Below are 27398 nucleotides of genomic sequence, written 5' to 3' on the forward strand. Positions count from 1 at the left end.
TGTTCGTTGCCATAATTACGAATATTGAGTTACTGAGTTACTGACCTAAATGACACTAGGTATAAAAACAATAACTTCATATTATTGGATCTTTACCATGAATTATTCATACTTTTTAAGGTTTGTTAATTGTTCTGAAGAATGTTATTGAAGCTCGTTGGACAACAACACAACATAGATCTGTCCGATTTTCTCTTCTTCTTGTTTTTTGTTTAGCACAGCAGATGGAAACGTTGTATGAGAAACACAACATGTATTGCTATGCAACAGCTGTTTATGTGCTTAATTTTTTTTTTTTTTTTTTAGATAATAATGGTGCTTGTGCTCCCCGCTGGGCATAAGTATTGGAACAAATTAAGACACTCTACAGTGGTCAGTACTTGCCAAGTACTTACCACTTACTACCAATTACAGTATGCAGTTTACGACCCATCAATAGGCCCTCAGCGGGCCACTCTGGCCTGCTTCAAAGGCAGACTATCATTATGCTGCAGTTTATTAAAGCATATTTTAAAAGACATGAAGCTACTTCATTGTTTGGTTGACAAAATAAGACTCTCATTTAGAAACCAGGTCCTTTATATATGTACTGACTCATTTCTGTTCCTATTCTTACCATTTAATTAATGGATCCTTTATTGTAAATTCACTTTAATACCCAACTTAATGTTACAGCCAAAAAACCCAGGGTCAGCGGTTTCATAGGTTGCCTCAGGAGCAGAGCTCCTCCAAATCAATATTTCCTTTGTTCTTAAGGGAGACTTATCAATAGACACCTTTGGTGAGGACACGTCTTTATTACTTATTAGATTTACTTCATATTAGATATAAAAAGAAAACAAAAAATGTCCTACAGCAGTGGTTTCCAAAATGTTTTAAACCAAGGACCCTTTACCTCCTGTCTCCATTTTTTATGCTAAGCTAAGCCATCTGAAGGCTACTGGTAGCTTCTAACTGTGTTTACCGCACAGACTTAAGAGTGGTTTAAAACTTTTCATCCAACTGAACAAAAAAAAAAAAAGAGGTGTATTTCCCAAATTATCAAACTATTCCTGTAAACTAAACAGTGAATGAACTTTAGTATGATGATCTATGAAAATGTATTAAATGTGTTAAATCAAAAATCATAAATCACTGATTCTGGTTCCCGTTCACTTCTCTTGAAGTATACTTACTGTACTTGTAGCTTAAAGTCTTCAGTGTGTTTGTTGGCTACAGAGGGTTTTGTCTCAAGATGTCTTTTGAGCTCACTTGGCAACATTAGCGCACCTAACAGTATTTTCCTGCCAACGCGTCCTCCAAATGAAAGGATGAAATACGTCACTTGTCCATGCCCTTTGGAAAGACGGTGTTTTCTTTCCGATGACATATTGACAGGACGGCCTTGCTTGTCATTGTGTTCCAAAACCATCACAGATAGGGTGCTTGTCTAGAGTAAGACAAATATCCTGATTTGAGTTCACATTACTTCATTAAGGTTAAAGTAAATCATCATTTTAGTTACCGTAACCACTCGGTAAAGGTTATGGAATGACTACCAGTACAGCTTACAGAAACCAGTGTTGACTGTTGGTTGTGGTCAGCTCAAATCTGCTCGTCTCAGACTGTGTTGAGGGCTGAGCTGTATCAGCATTTCTTTGAGCTCTATTTGCAGTGACAAATGTTGTCGTTGCTCACTCTGATAGTTTTGACGGCATCTGGAAAACTGGAAAGCATGTTTTTTTTAACGACGAGCTGTCATCGCCACTCTTAGCTGCAGTATAATTGCAGTGTATTTAACAGCCCTTTTTTAATGTTTAAATATTGTCATGTGATTTTAATGTTTGGTTTTTTTTGTGTTTCAATACTTTATAAGTTTAATGGAAAGTTTTTTTTTGACATGGTGAAGCAACATTTGAAGAAATACAGCACCATTGGCCAGTCCTAAAAGCACCTTCCTACAGATCCAGGGCACTTTTATACACACAACATTACAGTTTTGATCTGGAAAACGATAAAATAAAATAAAATAATGACTTGCCAGTGTTGATGGGCCACAATTGTAGCTGCTGTAGTCAAATATATATATTTTTTTAGTAAAAGAAATCTACAATATAAGCAAATAACTGACTGATCTACTTGAAATTCTTTATTTAGCTGTGTGATTAAAAATATGCATATTTCCTTGCTAATGTGCTTTCATGTGACACTGGAGTAAACATGTACACGTGCACGCTCGATGAGCACATGAGACGTCAACCAAGAGAAGATATAAAGCGAGCAACATTGTTTGCTTCCCTCCTTGCTCTTTCATGTTTGTATTTGCAGGCTCTTATATGGAACAGCATGCTATGCATATCAAGATATGCTTATGATGTAAATATCACCTTGCATCTTTTACTGCTTAATACCTTTGGGGAGTGTTCATTCATCACTCTGTCAGTTCTTATCAAGAGAAATGAATTGAATCGGCTGAGTTTGCCCTTCGCACCGCAGACTGAATTCTCTATGCTTTCTGAGGATTCTGTTCCCTCACGTGGCTTTAATGTGTTTACACTCGCTTGCGGTAAACAACAGATTAACGTCACGCAACACAGGTAATATCAGCAACCTGCAAAAATACCAATCTGACACAATGTCAGCTTCTTCAGTCTGTTGTGATTAAATGCGTTTCTGTAGTGATAGTTTTGTGACTGGATGTACCACACCCAGACACATCTGACCTGACGAGCAGAATAATGTATTATCCATTGTATTTACTGTTGTGGTATTTGGTAAAACCTACGTCTTGTGTGAACGAATGCTCACAGTTATTAAAATACTTGTATGTATTTGTGTGATTATTTTCTGCATTCGCAGCATGTAGCACTGAGATGAGATGACATAGACTCTGACTGAGTAAAGCTAAAGCAGGCTAAAGCATAAGAAAACAGTGAAAATGTCCAATTCCACAAAGCCCGGGGTGATGAATTCAAATAGCTTGTTTTCTCCGACCAACAAAGTTTTGAAATGTGTTGTGAATACTGCATGCGAACTGTTGCATCAACTACATTTGGTCAGATATTTAACTGGGCAGCTTAGATTTCATAGTGAATGAAGCGTGGAAACACTAAGAAAACCGTGCATGCTTTAAAACATCCCACTGCCTCGGATGTTCAATTTTCCAAGTTGCATTCGGAGTTCGAGCAACATATGACGGGTCTTTCACCAGTATGTGTAGTATAACACTCTGTGATGATCTGTGATACAAGCTCACAGTTGTCTCTGAATGTACATGCGTAGGTTGTACATAGCGATTGGTGGCGTGGTAGGGATGTCACTTCTTATACCAGGAAGAACAAGCATTAAGCAGTATCCTAGACAGAACCCCAGTGGAAAAAGGAGAAACATCAGAGTATATTCCCCTCATTGTAACTGTGTAGCTGCAGCTGAAAAACTAAATTGCTTGCCTTTTTCTGAGCTGCAGCCCATTTTTCATTGACTTGTCCTTAGTGATGCCCCACTATACAGTCCATCAGAGATAACACTGTACATTCTCTAAAGTGAATTGGCAAGAGGACGTTGAGCTGATTTGGCAGCCACCACTGAACCAAAGTGCTGCTAAAAACCCCTCTGATTGAGACGAATAGAGAAAGAGCCCTCTGGGGTACATTTGTTTGTGAGGCATTTTCAGGTGACTGATGTAAAATATTCACAGCGTCAGCAGCCTTTAATTCCAAACATGGGTTTTTACCTCACCCCGATGAAGACGGATGCCAAAACAAAGCTGCCTTTAAGAAGAGCACTGGTCCCCTGGTTTTAAGAGATAAGATATTTTAAATGGTAAAAATATGCCTGGCCTGGAGGCCTGGAGGACTGAGCGCAGCAGCACTGGAAAATAATCAAAGACGGAAAAAATGAGATAGGACTGTGGAGAAAATGTCTCCGCTGTTACATAGTGTGATGAATCAGCCCTTCCATGTCAGTAATTTCCTTTGAGAGCTTCTGTCATTTGTCAAACATTTTGGTGGTATGAGTTACGGTATCATGTGCGACCAAACAGAAGAGATTAGACAAGTACAGACAGGTCTTATTTAGTAGGACTCTCAGCCCGGGATCAAGGTGTGGGAAGGTGAACAGGAAGTGTTGTTGTGCTTACTTTTGATTTGCGGTCCAGGCTCCTCCGTACTGAAGATTCATTAAACTGAAGTTGGGAGGAGAAAATCATTGACAGGGAGGAGAAGTGATAAGGAATGTTTGACCCAATTTGCTGTGCGAGCCTTGAGTGTTCAGTCAGTCATGCAGCGTCACGCTTCATTTGTTGGAGCAGAAGAGAACACAAGTAAGACCCAAGCTTCAGAAATCAGATAATGGCTGCTGAGGAACGGTTGCAGAGAACACGGATCCCTGAGTTTGGGGCAGTTTTGATGGGAGGATAAACAAAACCAAACCAAATGAAATATACAGGCTCTCTGTCCTCTGTTATCACAAGCGTGGATGAATAATTCATTAAAGATTTTTTTAAGCATCTTCATTATTCAGAAGGAACAATAAATGTTCTTCATTTTGGCTTTTCACCATGTCTTCAACCCCTTTAACCTTTAACAAGATATAGGTTCCCTGCCTGGATGTGTTGTATTTGAAGAGGCATCAGATAACTGTACAGCATACACAGATAGAGAGTAACTCCTGACTGTAATCTCATATATGACTGAGGATTTTTAAGAATCTCACTTCTTTGAGATATTTCTCCTTAAAAGCGAGGCCTGGAGAGCAAAAATAAATACACAGAATTGAATTTGCTCTGTTGGTGACTAGTACTTCCTGTTAAAGAACATACCTTAGTATGAGACTAAGCATAGCACCACATACAGTACAGTGTTATATTCCTTTTCTCCAAAGGTTCTCCTCTGCTCCCCTGTGGATTGGAGCAGCTTTCTCTTTCTTTTTGAGGGCACATAATAATCTCGTTCTGATGCAATTTCCTTCCTCTCCCCGTTTTTCTTGCTTATAGTTTATAAGCTTATCCCTCGCTGGTTGACATTAGAGTCTAAGCCAGTGCAACAAAGTGGTCTTAAAACATGCATTGAAATCCTCAAAGACTGAATAAACAGGCGTAAACGTATCTCAGATGCAAATGTGGATTTTCACATCCACTATGCAGCGGTGATTAAGCGGACGCCAATTCTTGAAGGTGCGGCGAATGAGGCAATTTTGAAATGAGCGATGATTTTCATGAAACATTAATGCTGTCTTGTACTTTTCAGTGCAGCAAGCAGAAAGTGTAGCCATTTAAAGTCCATTGTTGCTCAATCTGACAACACAAGCCCACTAAGTGACATTTTATGCTGTTTTGGTGGAATTATTCATATGAGGGATTTGCAGCAGTGATGAATCTTCATCAGTAAATTCTCTCGCCTAACTGGTCTTATAATAATATTAAAGCCTTACAGTTTTAAATAATGAATGTGCCTCAGAGCCATCTGTATCAGTGGACCATGTTAACAGGCTAAGTGCTGCATTGCCCTGCCGAGGCCTCACACCAATAACACAGAGGCTATCATCCATCTACATACAGTACAAGACAAAGCATGATCTGATTTAGATAATGCAGGTATTTTAATAGGCAACTTGTAGCATTGTTTCGTCTAATCATATTCACTCTATTTAATTTATTACCTGTACATATTCAGCTCCAGTTCTCAGTGAAATCAGACATTATATAGAAGTGGCATTACACTTTGTCAAGTTCAAGAGGAAAATGATTAATTTCATAATTTGATATAGATTTTTCATGTCTAATAGATTAATGAACACTTGTTGTTTTCATTATCCTGCTTTCCTCATTTGCTTGTTTTTGCAACAAAGCTGTTATTTCCTTTCAGCAAGTACAACATATTTAAAGAAACTGAGAGGTGTGTGTTTCTGTGTGTGTGTGCATCGCCCTTTTAGTGGGAGAAACTGGGTAGAACTAGCAGCTGCGCAATGTGCAATCTGGTTGTGATGCCAAAAACTGGCTTTGGGTCTAACCTGCTCCAAAAGTTGAAGCGATATGTCCTGAACCACTGTTCTTGTGCGCTGGGCGGCTGAGTAGAACTGTGTCAACTTCCATAGCGGCAGTGTTTCCGTGAACAATGCAATTGGCAGAAGGCAGAGCTACATTTTCACCAACATAATATGAAGCTAGAACGGATGCCTTGAGGGCTCACTTGGGAATGTTTACTTGCTGCTTGAATACACATGCTGGTGAAAATTAAGGGAAAAACCTGAATACATGAGTGGAGAAACATAACAAATGTTGACGCTTACGTACGGGGGACGAGAGCTCAGTGAGCGGTTTGATATATATGGTGTGAATCACGTATTCTGACGCATGCACGGTCACATCTCAACTCACTTGAGCAACTGGAGATTTTAGATGCATTTGTTGGGTAACACTGTCCACCACCATCGTCAAAGCACTCCAATAAGACAAGGGGAAAATTGTATTCACCCCTTTGATGGAGTTCCAGAGACTTGGAGAACATGTACTAAGTAGCACTGAAGCTGCTGTAGTAACAGCTCATGGTGATCAAACCTTTTAATAAGATACTTTACTATGTGTGTATTTTTCCAGTCATGTGGCACCCTTCTGTGGTTGACTCGCCAGTTGTTACCTCTCCTTTTTTTCTTGTTATGGCTAATTTTTCATTGGCCCATATGTAGATTTGTCCTTGTGAAGCTTAGCGCTGTTCTAATGGTAAATGGGCTTGCCAGCTTAAAAGCTCTCTGGTTCAAGGATCCTGTGCACAATGGCGATTGGCAGAAGACAGACAGATAGAACACAGGACAAAAATACCTTTAAAAACCACAGCTTAATGGAAAACTGAAATAGGCATCAGCCTTTGTATCATTGGACTTTGAGCATCAATTTATTAAAAATAGCTTTTTTAGAAGGAAGTGTCTGTTTTGCTGCTATGCAACCATTGTCGCTCCGGCACTCCTGCAGTGTCGCCCACCGTTTTTGTTATTCTAATGTCATGCATAACAGTAGAATACAATACATTGCACTGAACATCAATATTACAATATGATTTGCATTTGTCATATTGTGATACGAAACTCCTGTTACTATGGTGATAGTCTGTCAGTCCTAAAAACATTAGAAAGGATCAATATTTTAGGACTCTAGAAGTTACACATGGAGTGTGTGCAGGATTGATCAATTCTAAAAGAGTATTTAGACATCAAGAGGAGTGACAGGAGGGCAAAGTGAAATCCAGCGTGATAAGATAAACAAGTCACATCCACAGCATGTGTAAGCATCACAAACTGCTTATTCTGGGAAAGCCTTTAAGTGCAATTAAATGTTCCATTAAATGCAGCTGTTAGTTATTCTAACACAGTCAGCACAATTATCTTGTACACAATTATGGCACATTAATAATTCCCCCACCGACCGATCCATGTCATTTACATATCATCACATTTTTGGATGTACTTGTATGTTTTCTCACTTTTAGCAAGCGTTGACCCATGAGGTCTTCAAAGTGGAATATACAAAAAGGATTTTTCTTTATGGGGTCGATTTCTAATAGAGAAGGCTGACTGTGCACACATGCTCTGCTCCACTGGGTTCTTTTTGCAGATGGTCTCATTGCTATGCATAGAAAAGCCATCTTTAGATTTGCATTTGGTCAATTTTCTCCTTTAAGTTGGACATCTGTCTGTGTTGGAAATTAATCTGCGGATCCCTACGGAGGCTGCTCGGATTTTAATTAATTGTGTTAACGTGTCAATAATGAAAATCGAGTAATGGAAGTCAGTTACTCTCCTACGCTCTCCTCCGCTCTGTCCTGTATAAAATGATGATGCCTTTGTATTCAAAAGACTATATTTAAGTAATTGTGAACTGAAAAAAGCGGTAGCTCAGTTAGGTGTTATTTATTTCAGACACTGAAAGAGACACATGGTGTATTTGGTACATGCAGAGCTCCCAGCCTTTATTCATCTTTATATCTCTCTGTATTTAGTTTCCTCATTGTCCTTGTAGTTGTCAAGAGTAGATGTCAAGAGAAAGACAACTTTTCTGCCCACAGCAGCAAAAGTCTTCCTTTTCCTCCTGGCTGGATATGACGGTTGCTGTCATTAATCTAGCAAGGAGATGTTGTTACTTTTATTAGACCTTTGGGAAAATATTAAAAGAAGACACCGTCATGGTGTTTGGCAATAATTCGCGAGTGACAGCGAAGGAGATGAATTTCCCTTCAGGTTGGCAGTTTATCTTTGCTGCCCATGGAGCCTGGATACACGCATGCTCTAAATCAGACTTTTGTCAAGGGTGATTGAGCTCAGATTGAGAACAGTCTAACCCTGAGCTCAAAGGAGAGGAGAGGTTCTGCGTTTGTTTTGTGTGTGTTTGTGTTTTGTCGCCATAAATCCGATGCGTATGTAGTTGCATCTTTCAAGACTTGTGGAAAAAGTTGGGAGCTCTTTTTATGCCCGTCTCAGAATTTATTCTGTTTTTGACATCTTTTTGTACCCAACTTCTAGAGTTTAATTCAACCAAATTAATTTGAATTACTACAGTGTGTCTCCTCATCACTGTGTAATCTGTAAAAATGACAGTCTCTTTGACTTTACCTCAAGACCATTTTCTGCTCATTTTAGCTGGCTTTCTATACTTGGGGCAATTATTAGAGTCTGTATTTGACTGCTATTGCATACTTTTTCACTTTTAAATGTTTACTTTGCTTATGCGCATGTTGGCCTATGCAATCAGTGTTACTATTTATGCATTTGCCATGAATGACAGTAGATGCTGCGATTAGTTCTATTTTTATCAATTGGCATCACAATTAAATTTAATCCTGGGTGTAAGACAACCTCCAGCAGCAACTTCAAAAAAGGTTTTACTCCAAGGGGGAGTCTCTGAATGTATTGATGTTCTATAAATTGTATAATATAGGTGCACTCGTGCTCTATTGTGAGTGTGCTAGCCTGTATGAGGAGCACCACACACTCAGCACTGTAAGAAATAAGCCCCTAAAACGTTTTACTCTCCCACTATAGAGTGAAATGGTGCCATGAGAGCCATCACCTGCACTTTCATGACACGGAGCCCAGACACCAATATTTTAAGCGCAGACCAGACTTTTCCAATGCACAGTGACATTTTGAAACCACACTGTCACCACAGGGCCCTTCAAATGAACACAGTGTGAAAATACCCTGCATTTTTACCCAGAATAATTAATAGTTTAATGTTTTAACCCTTTTTTGCCGACGGGAGCGCCCGCGACCCCATTGCATATCTATTTTTCAATGCCGGTAGAATTGCAACCAAATAAGACAGAGCAATAATTCTTTTTGCATATAAAACCCGAGGAGTTACACTTTCATATCACGCATTCAGCATGTCCCAGAGCGCTGTTTCCTTCCACTAATGTGTTTGCAGAAATCCAGTACAAAGCGCACACAACAAAAACAAAAAAATGAACTATCACGTGGTTTTCTTATTTAGAGAAATATGTGTAAAAAAAAAAAAAAGTTGTTTATGGTTTATTGCACTTTTTAGCAATTTATTTAGTTAGTCTGGTCATAAGTCTATACATATTATTAAAACATGGGATATAAAGGTTGTATTGATGTATAGCAAATTAAAATGCTCCAAAATTTGGCACTACAGCATGTAAAAAATGTAAAGATATGCTCTGGCTTGTTCTATGGTGGCTATTAAAGGGTTAAAAGATTATGCAGACTAAGTTTGGCTACACGGCTAAACTCCACTCAGTATAATATTACGTATAATGAATCTGCTTGCACATGCTTTAACAAAGTGACAGTCTGTTAAAATTCCTTTGTCCACAATGTACCTTGATGCAACTCTCTCTGATTGACTTTGACAGTATAGCCTAATAGACTGTAGAGGACTGAAGCAGTTTTCGGATGAAATAGTTGTCTTTTTGTCTCGCTTTCTGTGTGTTATTGTATCCAGTCAACCCACACATTGAATCACAACATTTTAATTTAAAATGAATATAAATATAGAATTTGTTTTGGAGTTGAGCCAGCAGAGAATGAGCATTGCGTTTTAATAGATCATCCAACTGGTAATAGAAATAAACACATTCAGCTTGAGTGGAGCTGTGGATCAGTTATCTGCCTGAACAGCTCCAAAAGCTTCATTTGTCAGAGAATCATTTTCTCCTGCCACACAGGAGGTGTTTTTTTTTATTAAAAACAGGAAGAGGACAAGTTCATTCTACTTGTTCAAGCAAGCACAGACGAGCTACTGATGCTACATAAGAAAAATTATCTAGTGTTATACACTGTTAGGTTTGCTGTCTTTTCGTTCATGTTTACCAAAAAGCTGCATTAGCATTGGACACCTAATGCTACAATTCCACATCCATTACAGAAACAGCTTTGCTATTACATTTTTTCCCACACTGGTGTTGAGAGTTTTGGCGATTTGGGCTACTGTCACAGACCAGGTGCAAAGCTCAGAGTACAAATCACAGCCGCTGGGTTCATGAATTTACCCAGCGTACTGCAAAGTTATTTCATGCAGCTCTCCAGGACACAAACAAGGACACAGTGATGTTGACTGCACAGAATGTTTATTCAAACAGCAGCTTTTTGACAATCCGGACAATCCTTCCACACACAACTCACTGCTTAACTGTCCACAGGCCTCTGTATGTACAAATCTTTCATCAAATAAACAACCATTTCCCAAATATGAGCTGTGAAAAGGCTCGACAGAGTTTTCTGCATGCGCATCAATTGATGTGATTTTTTTTTTCCTTCAACTCCTACATGGTTGAACCTGTTCTGAATCAATTAACCTGACTTAGAATAGGTGTGTAAAACCAAGTGCCCTTTCCTCCTCCAGCCTGTGCTTCCAGCACACCCACTCATGATAGAGCAATCATAAGCAGATCTTCTTTACATTGCTTTTTATGGATTGAAGTTGTCTAATGTGGCTTAGATGTACTGTAAATCCTTAAACCTGCAACGGTTTTCATTCGTAATTATCTACGCAGTTTTCATTTCTAATTATCTACACATAAGTGTTGTGTGACAGATTGTCAGATATACAAAAAAACGTCATCATGACGCACGGAGTGTGGATGAATAAGAGGGCCATATCTTCTATACCATGGCTAATAGATGACCCTCTGTCATCGCCACGCCAACAGCTTCTGCCAACTTGTTTGGTACATCAGTTCATGTTCTCCTGGGACAAGAGGAACTCATGCTAACCAAATATGTTTTTTCCCTTCAAGCTGCAGTAATTTAATATCCTCCTATCCAACGTTCAGCAGCTTACTTGGGTGTCATATATTCTCTCATGGACTTTACACCTCCCACACAGTCACTTTTCTTCTAGGAGCTGTTTTTGTGGTAAAACCTGCTCTGCACCTTTCTCCCCATCATCAAATAATCAGACTGCAATTGTGCAAACTGAACACTTGCTGAGAATAAAAAAAGTGGCCTGTCAGGTCATGGTTGACGCCTACTGACAAAAATAACTAATTGTAGTTGTGCTTTCAACTCCACCACAGGTGCACTAACATTGACAAAAATAAGTTGTTAGTCCTTGTAAGCTCACATCATGCATGAACTAAAGCAATGAAATAAGTGTTTTTCATGTGTGTCACCCATGTCACATTTTATGTTGTTGAGGTTCCATAATCATGCTCTGGTAGTCTTTTAGCTGCTACTAACACTTTTTAACTAACAATTTTTACACAATTTTACACAGACTAAAATAAAATGTTACAGTATAAACCTCAAACATACTAGAAGCTACTGGTAATAATAGACAACAACAATGAATGTTTGCAGCACTAAGGAATAAAGAAGAATTAATAAGCTTCTGACTATGACCATTGATACACCACAAGTAAAGTAAAGTGCTGTGTTAAAGTGTAGCTAACATTTCAGCATGCACACTTGAGCAAGTTCTTCAAAGCTGGCTTCAAATTCAATTGGAGATGTCACAACAATAGACCTTGAGGTCCACACTTGAAAAAGTGCAGACATATTCACAAATATTCACACTTATTCATATTATGGGTAGCATAATTATGGCATGTTTTGTGTTAAGCCATGCAGTGTCAGTCATGACAATGTCAGTCTGTCAGTCGTTCCACCACTTTGGTCCGGACTGAAATATCTTATCAAATATGGGATGGATTTCCATTAACTTCATCCAGTTCCCTGGCTTTTCCTCTAATGACATCATCGAGTACATTTTTAATTTGCCTATTCACTTAGCTTATGACTACATACATGCAAATATACAACATTCCCATAAGCCTCAGCTGTACTTGAGTGAGGTGAGAGTAAACAAAGTAAACAGTATACCTGCCTAGCACCAGCATCTTAGAATTGCCATCGTAAGCACGTTAGCATGCTGACGTTTGCATTAAGTTATAATTACAGCCACAGAGAGCCACTAGCATAGCTATAAACCCTTTGTCTTGTTGAAATAAGAGACCACTTTTATTCAGCTATATCCAGGATTAACAAATACATGCTTTAACAGCATTGGACTTATAGCTGAGTTGTATAACACCGGGTGAAATAAAATAAAATGCAGTTCAAGTCCTTTGTAGGGCAACAAATTAAACGAACCATGATGGCTGGATGAGAATTAACAGAATTATTTATGTGGCTAACACCATGTTCCACGCAGTCTGGATTAGTTAAAAAGGAACTTCATTGATTTCACACATCAAAGTCTGTTTATAGGTCTTGGGGAGTACTACTACAGTACATTGTGATAATAGTTGACTTCAAGTTTGAACAAAAGACAAAAAACTGGGGAGTCAGATGTGAGTAATCTCACCAGCAGCCAGCAGCCTGCTGATCATCTCTACTTGAATGTAGCGGCTCAAGTGTACTCGAGCCACTATGGCATAATACACCCACTTTTCGACCAACCTCTCTGTAGTTAGAGTTGCATTGTGGGTAATATGGGTATTATAGGTGCCAGGTTTTGTCAAGGAATAAGAAAGCATAGAATAAATATAAATGACAATATATATATATGGTTCTGCTTCATCAATTTTTATGCTTTTTCATATTAACTGTCCATCGTGAGTTCGACAATATTATGGAAATGCAATACTAACTAAAAACAGAGCCAGATTTCATAGCAATTACTTTGTTTTCAATCCCCTCATCACATTTTAGCCTGTGTAGCCCTGTAACAATATTGCATTCCTCATGTAAAATTTTGCACCAATTACACGAATCCTCAGATGCGTATATAATTCAATAAGACATGTTTACACTAGCATCACAATGGATTTTAGCGTGTTATGGGTGTCAGCGGGCATTGTAATAGGTAAAGACAATGTCGAGATGAATTTTACAGATTACACAACTTACTCATTACACTTTACTTCAGGGATCCTTATCACACCTCAATTTTCAGCCCAATGGCTGACAAAGTCATTCTCCTAAATAGGATTTGCACAGTGGAGAAGTCTAAATAATGTGTAATGTGTTTTGTGCTTCTCATAAGAGGAGATAGTAAAGGGAAAGGGTGTTGTTAATCTTATTCTGCATGACATTTAGTCATGTGCTCGCTCTTGTTCCTTGCTTTTACCTCTCTCTCTCTCTCCCTCTCTCTCTCTCTCTCTCCCTGTATATTTAATGCCATTAGTGGGTTTCTTTCTCAGTATGGATTATTGTTATGTGCCTCTGCATTCCTCCCTTTAGGTGACCGAAACAAGGACGGGCCCTCTCGGATGCAGTAACTATGACAACCTCGACTCTGTCAGCTCCGTTTTGGTTCAGAGCCCCGAAAACAAGATTCATTTGCAAGGTTGGCCATCCATAATTGAACTCCCCCAATTTCTGATGGAATTGTCACAGTGTCTGTTCTCTGGCAAGCTTATAACTGCAGCATGAGAGTGTCAGAACGAATTTAGCTTCAATCACTCTTTCCCTTTTTTTGCCATGCATGCTTGCAGAGTTCTGAAGTGAATCCCAGACAGTAATGATTTAGAACAAAAGTAGCAGAACTGTGCAGTAAAAATAAAACTTTAAGCAAATTTCAGCACATTGCATGTGATGCCAAGCATATGTCAAGTGTGGCAAAAAAAACAGAGAAAATGAGTGCCGGCCTTGAGTAATTTATAAATCTAGCATACAACAGCCATGTAAACAAATTTTCTGCAATAACTAATGTACTTACAGCTCCATTGTCATTCATCTTTGTGACATTTCCGCGTTTTTGTTTTGGTTTTGTTCTTGCCTCAGGCCTTCAGGCTATACTGCCAGAGTACCTGAGGGCCAGGTTTGTGCAGGCAGCTCTCAGCTACATCGGCTGTAATGAGGAGGGCCAGTTTGTGTGCCGGGACAATGACTGCTGGTGCCAGTGTGCTGTGGACTACCCACGGTGTAATTGCCCCGAAGTGGATCTGAGAGCTATGGAGGCAAGCTTGCTGAAAATCCGAGATTCCTGGAACATGGCCAACCAAGACTTTGAGGAGTCAGGTCAGTGTTTTCCTTTTTGCACTCGATCAATGGCTGTGACCCTAGAACTGACAGCAAATTAGACTCTATTGTTAGAGGAGCCAATGGGCAAAGAAGACAAAGGCAGAAAGGCCTTGAAATCAAGGGACAATTGCATCCAATCCATGTAATGGGAATTCATTGGTGCACAAAGGAGCAGCATCTTGCAAAATTATACAAAAACAACAAAGAAGAGCATATCATGCCTATTTACTGAAATTACTTAGACTTGATGGATTCTCCCTGAAGTCCCGGTGATAGGTTTTAGGTAAAGCACCATCACAAAACCATTGGTACACAAAGTCATTATATATTGTGATATTTTAGATTCTTTTGAGAGATTGTTCATAGATACATTGTCTATTGGACAATTTTCTAAATTTAGTGTTTGTCAAATTAAAGTGCTTCATCACACTGATGAAAAAATCCTGTAAATCCAATACTGCCATCAAGCAGTCCTCCTTATTGATTGGCAAAGTGTCCCTCAGTGGTCTAAATGCATCCAGAGATATTGAAGGCATAGCTGACTCAGTAGAAATAGCATAGAAAAATCTCTAACAGTCAACACATCTGTCATCTGACGATGTACGTTGTCATCTAACCCTCTTCTGTAGCATTCAAACAACTACCTTTGGCTGCCATTTGAGCTGCCATTTGAGTCTGTGTACAGAAATTACATGTTGTGAATGTGACAGATCAGAAAATGGAAAGGCAACATTTACAGTAATGTGACTAGGTCAACAGTGATTCAGTCAAATGACGGTGTTCGGCACCATAGGAGGAGCTGTCAAACCCCAAAACAGTTGCAGAATTGTACAGCCTATGTTACAGCCTATGGTGTCAGTCGTGATGTAGGCCTATGCTTTGCAGCTCTGCCATTTTATTAGTTAACCTTATTTAATGTCAGCCTGATAACATGACAAAGACAGGCACGTCAGCTACCACCTAACCAGTGTTCACTTGGAACGAGTGTGAGGAGAGCCTCTGGCCAAATTTGTGATTGTGTTAATAAATACTTACAATGTCCGGCACACACCTAATCTACTAACTCAAACCTATTTTGTATTTGTCTTTCACTGAATGCTGTGTTTCCAGTGTTCCCTTCATTATTTCCACTGTGTGCTGCGTCCACAGGCTCTGAGGGCATCTAGCTGTTTCAGTCATTTCCAGCCTTGCCTTAAGCTGTTCTTTGTGCACCTTGCTGACTGAATGTGTTATTACTGCCTACATGCTTCTGTGCTAAGGGCAACTTGATTAGCCCACAGCTGGAAATAACTTAAGCAGTAAGGTGCCCTGAGAGCTGCAATTGCAGTGCTGTATTGAATAAAGAAAAAATAAGAAAGTTCCCCTGAAACCCCCAGGGATCTACTCGTATATTTGATCTAATAGAAAACAACTAACATCAGTGGCAGAGTGGAGAAATTAATAATCATGACTCTGATTGTTAAATGAGGTTTCCACAGTCAGCTTCAACCCTCCACTGAGTGCGCTGCTTTAATTATGAAACTATATTTTCTATAGCCGTAGCAATATTTTGATTCTTTAAAAAAAAAAGCAGTACGCTTCTACACTGCTTTATAAAGTCGCCTGGTGATTTTCAGTTTTCAGTGAGGCAAATAATAGATTCAGTGTATTTTTATGAATATGACTCTAAGATCCATTTACTGCAGGGTACAATATGCACCAAGTCGGGTACAATAGGTGCTAATTCCAGAGGTCAAAATATATTTCCATATTCTGCATTTGTTGTAAATTCATTAGAATAATTGTTAAAACGAGCCCAGCACCTAAGACATGTCATTTATTAATTATAAGCTCATAATTTATCTATTTCAGAGGATTCTGTCAAAGAACCGTTTTGATAAACCTCATTATCCTTCAATCCCCCAATGTTATTTTCAATAATGCCAGACAGTGTCTGTACTTGTGCTCCTCCAAATCTGACAGTGTCTTCTATTTTTAAAATCGAACAAAAGGGAAGCGCTGTTACCTTCCTGGATTCAGTGGCTGACAAGATGATAATGGTGGGGAGAGAGTGGGTTTTCAGGGATGAGGTATCGTTGTCTTGGTGATAAAAATAATGGTATAATTCAGCTTCCAGCTTCCACCTTCCCCAGGATAAGACACTATGAACAGGTTTAGTTACGCTGTTGTGGACTGCGTTTGTGAATCAATATCTTCCCCTGAGCATAAAGTAGTTTACATGGAAACATATCAGTCAATTTACATATAAATACATGTAACAAATGTAACATAGGCTGAAAAACATGGAGAAAATCAAAGCCTTGTCCAGATGCTACCACACTGATGGAGCACTTTTCATTTTTTAAACAGTGTTAATCAATTAGCTTAGCTAGTTTAGCCACGTTTTTTTAACGTGGTCAAATCTGGTGATATTTTTGTAAGAGGCTGATGTTTCAATCATCCATACCAGAGAGAGGCTGGGTGTAACATAATGCAATATATAAATTCTACATATAAATATAAATTATATTGGTATATCAAGTCATACGCATACATTACCTCACCCACATATGGGTGGAGGGCTGCTGCAGCACCCTCAGCACCTCTTTTTCCATTGACTCGTCTGAGAACGACACGTCTCTGTGGATCTCCTCAGGCCATCAACAGTCAACAGTGGTCAGTGAAAACTTTCCTTGATACTTATAAATAATGTTCACACATTGCAGGGGACATTCCAATCTGATTGTTTGCTTTTACTTGAAAATTAATTTCTGGAGGTTGAAGGGTGCACAATGGGCGGTTACGCAATATGCCGTGGGCAGGCATTATACCCCAACGCCCCCCATCTGCCATGTGCCCGTTGTAGATTCTATTTTAAGAAAAGGAAACTATAAGGAAAAAGTACTATAATTATGATTAATTTAAAAAAAAAAAAGAATAATTACATCTTCAGCAGAAACAAATGGACAAGGGCCAAGTGCCACAGACAGGCTGGACAGGGCTTTACATGGGATTTGTTGTCATTAGAAAAACTATAGAATAACAGCATACGTATCCTTTAAACTCCATATATGATGTAATACAAATAAATATGTCAAAAGGCAACATCTACTACACATGTGGAATCAACGGAACAAGCATGAGAGCTGCACCGTCTAGTTTCTCCTCCTCGGGAGAATATTTCTCATCTAAAAATGTAGGCCGTGGAAAGCACCCCCAATATCCCTTTAATATATTTTATTAGAAGGTGTTAAATCAACTTATTAATTTCACAGGAACATGTAATACACCTTGCATAATCACTAGGGAAGCCATTGACATTTAATTGGTTTTCTAATCAGATGCTGTATTATCACGATAACGTTAACTAATTACAAAAACTGCAGTCATTTTCTCATCAGTGTTGCATTTGCATCGATTTTCCATACAACCAATCATGATTACAATGATGATGATATTGTTATTGAATGCCTTGGAAATTGAATTTGTTTGCTCTGTGCTCTGTGTGTGCAGCAGACAGCAGCTCTGAAGGGCTGACATATATTAACTTCTGTGCTCCTTGTCCATACTATTTTCTCGCAGACAGGCCCTCAGTTTTAGCCCCACAAAAGCTGTTGGCTGTTCATTAATAGAGGAGGAAAGAATCTTACCACAACCCTCTATTTAGCTCTGCCTTTTTTCATTAGCATTTGCGTCAAACAATATCACTTCCAGTTTGCCCTCTGGCTCTTAAGCCCATGTGGCCTTTGCAAAGTGATTCTCTCATTTGGACTGACTAAATTAGCCAAATATAGTTGGAGGGAAGAGAGAGACTTAGTTTGGCCTGCGTTGGACAAAAAAAGTGTTCAACTGTCATCTTGCATCTGTCCTTCCCTTTCAGATGAGTTTCAGAACTTCGTCCGAAGGCTTCCCACATTCTACGCCCTGAACATGTCCGCCATTCAATACTTCTGGAAGATGGAGCCAGCTATTCACCAGCGCTACAAACAGCTGGAGCTCAGCACCCAGCAGCTCCTGGGCAAAGCAGGCCGCATCGTCAATAAGCTCTTCAGCCTCAGCAAGAGGTGTCGAACTCAGCCCAAAATTATTATGCTGAGGGAGAGGTGAGAAGCTGATAAGTATTCCTGCTGACCTTTCTGTTGATACGGATGTAGGAGAGTGTGTGTGTGTGTGTGTGTGTGTGTGTCTGTGTGTGCATGTGTTGGTGCGTGGGTGCATAACTGTGCGTGGTTGTGCATGTGTGAAAATAAGCAAAAATTCCAAAGCCTGCAGCTACATCACAAGTCCTTTCAAGCAAGCTGTGAACGGCAGTGCTCATTTATTTTCCTCAGCCTAGTCTGTGTGCAGCGCTTTGTTATCCCCCCAACTAGGCATTATGCTAATAATACACACAATATATTAGCACTTTGATATTCAACTGAGGTCCTATTGAAGTGAGCTATAGTGTAACACCTGATGACTTGGCTGCACTCCCAGCCCAGGTCTCCTTTACATCCAGAAAATCAAAGCTATCCTCCTGTGAAATTAAACCTTGCAGTGTTTTAATGGAATAGGCTAGGTTTGGGAGATTTTCCTGTTGGTTAACTAGCCTGTGATGAAATCAAAGACAGAAAAGTTTTCCATGTCTCCTCAGATCATCATCATCATCATCATCATCATCATCATCATCATATAGTCTGCAGTCTCTGAGCTTATGAAAAAGAAATGTGATTAAGTCAGTACAGCTGATGCAGCCAGGTTTATTTTAGGAGCTGTTACAGGTAAGAAACCAAATATTCAACCTCTGCAATGTGATTTTTAGCTGCAGCAACAGTCTCCCATCACCCACCACTTCCACTTTCTGTTTAATAAGCAAACATAATCTCCATTTATTCAAACAGTACTTAGTTATTCTTCATACCAGCATTATACTAATCACCCGCCAAATCTAATCAGAACTTATCAGACCAGGCCTTTGATATTAACTACACTCGGTTAAATGTTCCTGATCTTCTGATATCATTAGATGCCAACAGCTTTTCATCCACTGGAGTGGTAATCTAAGACCGTGGGGAATTTTGGCTTATAGGCTCATGGGTCAAACTGCTGTATGCACCCCCCCTTAGTTTCTGTACATATGAATGATTCAAATTCAAGATATGTTCCATATAGGCACCAGACAACGATGCCCAAAGAGTCCCCTGCTATTTGCACTTGTCACTGCATGCTGATGATCTCCTTTTGTATATTGCCATCCCAGCATCCTTGCTTCCTGCTTTGGAAAGATTTGGGAGGTATCCCTGCAACAAATTGAACTTACAAAAAGTGAACTCCCTGTTCCCATTCAAGAAAGTTTGATCTGGTTTTTAATATCTCAAGGTGATGGTATCTCACTCCTTTTATATGGTATCTCTTTTTTTTTTTTAGCTTTTTTCAGCCACAGACAGCTTTATTAGACAGTGGATAGCAGTGGAAACGGGAGAGAGAGAGAGGAGACGACATGTGCTACGGGTTGGAATCAAACCCAGGTCACTGCGGTTAGGCCATAAGCCTTAATGATATGTGCGCTACCAGTTGAGCCTCTGGGGCACCACTACATGGTGTGTTTTAACCTCTAAGTTATAAGTGGCTGCACATGGGACAGCAAGACCCTATCAAAAACATTTTAATGTTGTCCGTGGTGGTGCAGAAGCTCCAGTTTGGGTAAAAATGTAATTGTAATTTGTAAATGTAAATTGAAAATCCCATCCTTGATTTATGTCCCTTTAGCTCTTAATCTTTTGAAAACCCTGCAGTTGCTCATACATTAAAGATCTTCACTTCAGGCTCCCTGTTCTTGCAAATCATCTCTTCACCCACTCTTTGTCTGTCCTGGCCTTTCGAGCCTGACATGGAATGGCTTTAGAGCTGTTAAGGATCTATATATAAACGGGATTTTCATCATTTGAAAAACTTTCATTATGCACTACCACACTCCCATTTTGTTCTGGTACCTACAGATTAGGCGACCCAAAAATTACCACCCATGCTCCGTGGGGATTTAATGTAGTCTCAAAGGTTACTCATGGATTTATAATGTAATCAACACTATCATCCTGCAATCTCTGCACAATCTAAGGATAACTTGGGGAAAAAGATCCCGGCCTTTCTATTGCAGAGGACCAGTGGGCTTCAAGTCTTGACCTACACTTCTCTTCTGCATGTTCAAGATAGTTCACTGTATCTATCTCTCAAAAGCAGCGTGGTTGACAAAAACGTGTAATGTGATTGTCTTTAGCTCGACATCTAATCCTCCTCAATGGCAAGAGATTGGTGCCACCATCCCTGTAAGATGACTAAGGCAACTATGTGTTAGTTGAAGCTAGAAAAAAAGTCCGAACTGAAATAACAGACAGGCAAAGTTCATAGGCAGCCCAACTAAGATTTATTTTATAAAGGTGAAGATGAAAGATCACTATTTCTTATTTTCAAAATGTATTCATCACGTCTGGTCTGTATTTATTTGTGCTTGATTTTGCTGTTTGGTCTTCTTGTAAGGATGCTGAAGGGGTGGGGGGTATGTTAGATGGCACGGGAGCAATGGGGATTCTACAGGCATTATTTTTACAAGTTACAAATAACATTTTCTAATAAACAGAAGTTCAAAAGTATCTTATCAGACCATATATGCATGCACAAGACGTATTGTTACACATGCATGTATGCAGCAATAGCGTGTCTTGTAATTTTCGTTTGTTCAGTACCTAGCTGAGAGGTGCACATTGTTTCTGTTGAGCTTAACAACAAGTTTCTTGGAGTAAATCAATATTGCTCTGAAGAAATGTGTTTTGCAGTAATTGCATGAAGTAAGGTGAAGCATGCTTTAATAAGTAGAGTAAAGCTGCATTTGCTCGATTCCTCGATGCTTATGCTAATTGTAGCTATAAGGATAGTGTCTAGAGTTTGTAATACAAGAGATTAGCGCTGTGGGTGAATATTATTGGATGTTTCTAAGGCTACAGTGATGTATTCCATTAGGATGTTAAGTAAGAGATGATGCCTGATGGGGTGTCCATTACCAGGAATTAATTGATAATGTAGAGACAGAAAACTATCCGACCCGGAGTGCATTAATTCTTGATTATCGACGCCATAAAGGGCTTTATACTGCTTATACCATGGTCGCTTGCCAAAATGAAAAAGTAAGAAAAGTAAGTAGTAAGAAAGTAAGCAAGAAAAGTAAATTAATTATTATTTTCATACATTTGCAACCAAAATCTACAGTTTTTCACAAGCCATAGCTGCGGCCCAAATCACAGGCTGGCTCCCATGAATGGTGATCATTAATATAAACTGTTCAAAAAGGAGATCAGAGAGTGATGGTATGATACATTCTCAGTTCAGAGGAGCAGTGTACTTCCTGTGGCTGGCGTCTTACAGTCTCCACCCCGTGGTGTTCAGAGGGTGAGATGCCAAAGGACTAGCGTTACACTCACGGTTGGAAATAAGTTTGCTTGGTAAGGTATTGGAAGAAATTGTGCACGGAGTCTCTGACTGCGTCCCTGTTGCTATGGTAACTTTTTCAAAATAGCCAGCGCATTAATTTAGAACGCTGAGCTGACGGCTAAACGTGAACCACAGAATCGAATATTCACCCAGAACATGGTATGAAGGGTGGAAATGTTTTATTTGTGTTTTTCCTCTCAGTTGTTATGAGAGCTACACTTGCTGTGACACAGTTTTTGCAGCCCGTATAAAATGTATTAAAACAAAAATGTGAAAAATGACAGTGAAATTAGATGATGAAATACAAAGTCACTTGTAGAATATGTGGAGATGAGTTCATAAACAAGGCGCAGCACCATGTGCTCGGATCTAATATTCAGTATTTCTCAACACTTCAGCTGGACAGTATCTGGGACAAATTTAGGGAAAGCAGTAAATGTATAATGAGATATAGTGGAAGTGATGAAAGTAAATACTTAAACTGAATATTTTGGATCGTGCTGGTGCGCTCAAAAGATCTGAGAGTCTGTCGCTTCATATTAACAGGGTTAAGAAGGGTTTAAGAATAAAAGATGCAGTCCCTCCCTCAGCTGAACTTTTACATTTGTCTCTATATTAAAATCTTTTAATCATGGGATATGATTTCTACATTTTTTTGATTTTAAAAGATATGCCCAAAAGACATTAAGTCTGATTTCGACTCATTGCATGAAAAAATACAACATACTCTTGTTCTACACTAAAACATTCACTGGTTTTCTTTATTCCACAACGTCTTCCCATATTGCCTTTTGTGTAATGACCTAGTTAGTGCAGGATTTTTTTTTTTTATACAAGATATTTTCATGGATTTCTGTAGCCATTATTCATCTACTGAGGCATCATGGTCTTTGTCAGATGAGGAAAAAGCAAACAGAAAAATATCATGTTCTTATGTGAATTAATGCTGCAAATCCATTTTTGAGTTTCTATTGTAACTAGTACAGTCTTTGAAGAAGGACATTACTTTTTTATTATTATTTTTTTTGGTTTTGAGCTGTCTGACAAAACAAGGTGTCAGACTAGTAGTGATAGTCCAGCACAAAACAACACATATGTTGGTTTTTTTATGGTCCATCAAGTAAATAAATGTCAGTGTTAATGGAAAAAATGTAGTGTATCCTCTGTGGGCTTTGCTCAGTAGTCAAAAAAAAAAAAAAAAAAAAAATTCTGCGGCAGAAGGAGAAACTTTGTGTGTGGCATGTGATCTGTGCGAAATGAGCTGGCAGACAATGAACAGATTGCAGAGCGAACACCCAGCTTCTCTTTGGCCCGTACTGCACACTGCGCCTCCATGACAGTTTACATGTCCTGCTGACTCTATGTGCTTCATGAAGGCGGGACAGCTTCCTCTCCCTTGCTGTGCACAGCCTCCACTCTGGAGGTGAGATATGCACAACTGACTCTAACTGATGAGTTTCAAGGAAGGGTACTGTTAAGACTGTTAACACATTATATCAACTGTCTTTTCACAAAACATCACCGGATTTTAAATTAGATTATTTGAGAAAAATGTCTTTGGCTCCTCTCCTTTTTCCTCCATGTCACACCACTGAGTAACACTCACTGTGATGGTGAAGTACTGTATTATAATTGCTGGCTGCTTCAAAGTTCTTCTCTTGAAACTGATTTGAGACAGACAAACACTACAATTAAAAACCAAAGCTAAATCTGTTGGAGGATTTCTGCTGGCTCCATTTTTTCTTCAGCTTTAGGTGTTGTTATTAGCCCTGTACATATTTCTTTCTTTCTCATATTCACACTGCTTAACAAATGCAGAATTATGTTTATATGGAGTCTGACTATACAAAGGCGTTAAATGCAAAAGTGTAATGTTCATCAGCATTGAAAATATATGTATAAAAGGGTATGCATACAGTTTTATAATTATAAATCAGCATTAGCATAACTTTGTCTATTCTATGTGATTCCTGCATAATGATGACTTCCAAGAGCTCCTATTACAGTCCAAAAGTGTGTCTTGTTTAATTGAGCCAAATTGTGTTTTAAATGCGTTGTATCATATCACACAAATGGACATAGTTCTGTTAGATGACTTTCACACGATACTGCATTTCTCAGTTTTCAAATCAGAGAGTTTCATATTCAAAGCATCAAACTCTTCTACGGTTGAGTTGGGAGAAAAAGGGTCTTTGTTTCAGGTTTATTGCAAATTGCTTTCATCTGTTCTCCTTTGGCGACAGTGGCGCGCACAGTCACATGCTTTCATCATTTATCATTGTGTCTCATCAAACGTTTGGTAAGGGAAAGTCAGCAACAAACACTGCCATTTTTTTCCCTGTTAAGAAATGGGGAATGACCCTCCAGAAAATGTACTTAGGTGGACACTTATTTTGAAATCCTGAAATATTTTTGCTCAGCCGCTGGTTTGTGAAGTACTCGTCAGGAACTTGGCAGACTTTAATGACTTTGATCTGTTATTCATCATTCAGTGAAAATCCCAGTGCTGCACATGCTGTTCAGCCCAGCTATTATTTTGTCAAACAACCGTTAGGACAAATATTATATATATTTTCCTCCAGAAATGTGTTTCGGAATGTAAATTACTTATACATGCGCCATTGTTTTCCCCAAATTAATTTAGCAGCTGTACATGACCACAGTGACTTTGCTAGAGAACAGAAATGGATTCAGAAATGTGACAGATGTGAAACAAAGAAAATGAAAGACTGATTTACAACATTATATTCCTGTCATGCAGTCCATCTGCTTCATTTAATTTTTGTGCTTCACGATCTCAGGAATTTTGATTCAAAGTTTGAGTTTGTGTCTTTGACTAAATACAACATTTGGCAACTGCTGTTACGACCAGAAGCACACACACACACACAGAAGGATGGACTGAAAACCTTCACTCAAAGCAATACAGACTGTAAAAGGTGCTCTTTATTTTTGCACAGAATACAACAAGGACAGGGCACCAAAAAACAGACTCTATAAAAAAATACTTCTAATAAATTCTAACCTGACTGGACTCAAAACTCTCAACACAAGGCACAGGACAGGAAAACACAGACAATACACACACCAGGGACGGGGGCTCGGGTGGAAACAACCAGGGCGGGGCAGACAATCACAGGAACGGGAAACACACACAAGTCAAGGGACCTGAAACAAGAGGGAAATATATATAATATATATATATATATATATATATATATATATATATATGTGTGTGTGTGTGTGTGTGTGTGTGCATATATATATTCATTTTCCGTGTGTGTGTGTGTGTATATATATAATTATTTCTTTCATCTAATTTGTGAGTAAGTGTATATTTCTTGTAAGTATGTATAGTAAATCTTACATATTGCTCTTTGTCTGTTGCAGGCCGTTCAGCTACTGGCTGCACTACATCCTCTCCATCATGTACTGTAGTGAGAACAACCACATCGGCTCCTACCTGGAGGAGACCAGGAGCTGCTCATGCCCCTACGAGCACCCCCCATGCCAGGGTGTGATCCCCTGCACAGTGGGTGAGGGAACCTCCTGCGCCTCCTGCTCCTATGAGAACCGCTCCCGCTGCGCCACCTGCAACCAGGGCTACATGCTGAGCCAGGGTGTGTGCCGCAACGAAGTGCCCGACTCCACTGACCACTACATCGGCTTTGAGATGGACCTGCAGGACCTGGAGCTTCGTTACCTTCTGCAGAAACGTGACAACCGTATCAGCATCCACGGGATCTTTGTCAGCAATGACGTCAGGCTGAACAGCTGGTTCGACCCGTCATGGAGGAAGAGGATGCTGCTGACGCTGAAGAGTAATAAATACAAGTCAAACCATGTTCACATGCTCCTGGGGATGTCTCTACAGATCTGCCTTACCAAGAACAGCACTCTGGACCCCATGCTGTCCGTCTATATCAATCCGTTCGGGGGGAGCCACTCGGAGAGTTGGATCATGCCCATTGACCAGAATAACTATCCAGACTGGGAGAGGACTAAATTAGACCTTCCTTATGACTGTTATAACTGGACTTTGACTTTGGGAAACAAGTGGAAAACATTTTTTGAGACAGTACACTTTTACCTACGGAGCCGGATTAGAGGGCCCACAAGTAACGGGAATGGAACTGTATATTATGAACCCTTGGAATACCTGGAACCAGGCCGAAATCTTGGCTACATGAAGATCAACAGCATCCAGGTATATGGCTATAGTATGCACTTTGACCCGGAAGCGATCCAGGACTTGATTTTACAGCTAGACTACCCATATACTCAGGGATCCCAGGACTCGGCCCTGCTGCAGCTGCTGGAGATCCGGGATCGGGTCAACAGGCTTTCCCCACCCGGAGCTCAGCCTCTGGACCTCTTCTCTTGTCTGCTGCGGCACCGCCTCAAACTGTCCACCACAGACGTTGCCAGGATCCAGGCAGCGCTGCAGACTTTCAGTGCCAAGCAGCCCAACTCGGTGGAATACGAAACAACCAAATTATGTAGCTAATAAGTGGGCAGGCGGCCAGGTGCACAGATGGCAGAGCAGTTATCACGCAGTCCTGATGATGGTTAAGAGCAATTCTGGAGCCGTGCAAGGGACATTTGGGGGACATTTCCATTGTCGTCATGAATCTCAAGAGTGCATTTGTCAGCTTTTCGTATAAATTTGTACAACAGTGTAGAATTAAGGAGGATTTCACCAAACATGCCTCATAGCTTTTTTTTTTTTTCTTTCCCGATGAAAATAACTTTGACAGTTAATATGAATTTTAAACTCTGCCATTATGACTTGTTGCAAATATGCTGACGTTTGTAGGTTGCACAAATCTGAATCACTCACATACGTAAAGAAAAGCTTTTGCTAATGAAGTATTACCCGAGCAATGTATCCATCTCACAAATATAAACATTTCAACACCAGCATGTTTTTTTGTTTGTACTTTTCTCATCTCATTTGTTTTCTGAGTGCAGAAATAAACATAGATACTTGTTTTAATATGATGGCCCTCCCTTTTAATGTGGGACATACATGATGGGCACCTCATTGATTTTAGCTTTCCATGCAACAATAAACTCACTCCTGTTTTTAAACTCTACTACACATTTTTGTAAGAAAACAAAAAGACAGAAATAAAGAAAATGAATAAATAAGATGCTGTATTACTCCAGATTTGCCGAGAAAAAAAAAGACTCCACAATCACAATATATGTTACATGTGCTTTTATTTTTATAATGCTGTTGTTTGTGAAACAAAAGTTACAAATACACTGTCTATAAAATGTATAATACAATTTGTTAATACACTAAATAAAATACATTTTTATGTGTGGTCTATAGATTTTGTACTTATAATGCATGTGATTATAATGACCCATCAATAATTTCTTCAGTAGAGCCTTTATTCCAACGAATACCATTAATATCTTACATTTATGTGCTATTGTGAGTCAGTGCGCTGAATACTGAGGCACTATAACTTGGATTCATCCTTTATTTA

The 27398-nt window shown here is 39.4% G+C and overlaps 1 protein-coding gene across 1 annotated transcript in view; it reads left to right on the forward strand.

Annotated features, from left to right (window-relative positions):
• The window catches only part of LOC139202815 (BMP/retinoic acid-inducible neural-specific protein 3-like), a 44043-nt gene extending 17460 nt beyond the window's left edge, over nucleotides 1-26583 (forward strand). The window contains exons 4-7 of the mRNA XM_070832400.1: nucleotides 13675-13780; nucleotides 14218-14454; nucleotides 18317-18539; nucleotides 25291-26583. Of these exons, the coding sequence (XP_070688501.1) occupies nucleotides 13675-13780; nucleotides 14218-14454; nucleotides 18317-18539; nucleotides 25291-26407 (1683 nt within the window). The 3' untranslated portion in view covers nucleotides 26408-26583. The remainder of the gene's footprint in view (nucleotides 1-13674; nucleotides 13781-14217; nucleotides 14455-18316; nucleotides 18540-25290) is intronic.
• The last annotated feature ends 815 nt before the right edge of the window (nucleotides 26584-27398 follow it).

This window comes from Pempheris klunzingeri, chromosome 6 (genome assembly GCF_042242105.1).
Source record: "Pempheris klunzingeri isolate RE-2024b chromosome 6, fPemKlu1.hap1, whole genome shotgun sequence".
Lineage (NCBI taxonomy): Eukaryota > Metazoa > Chordata > Actinopteri > Acropomatiformes > Pempheridae > Pempheris > Pempheris klunzingeri.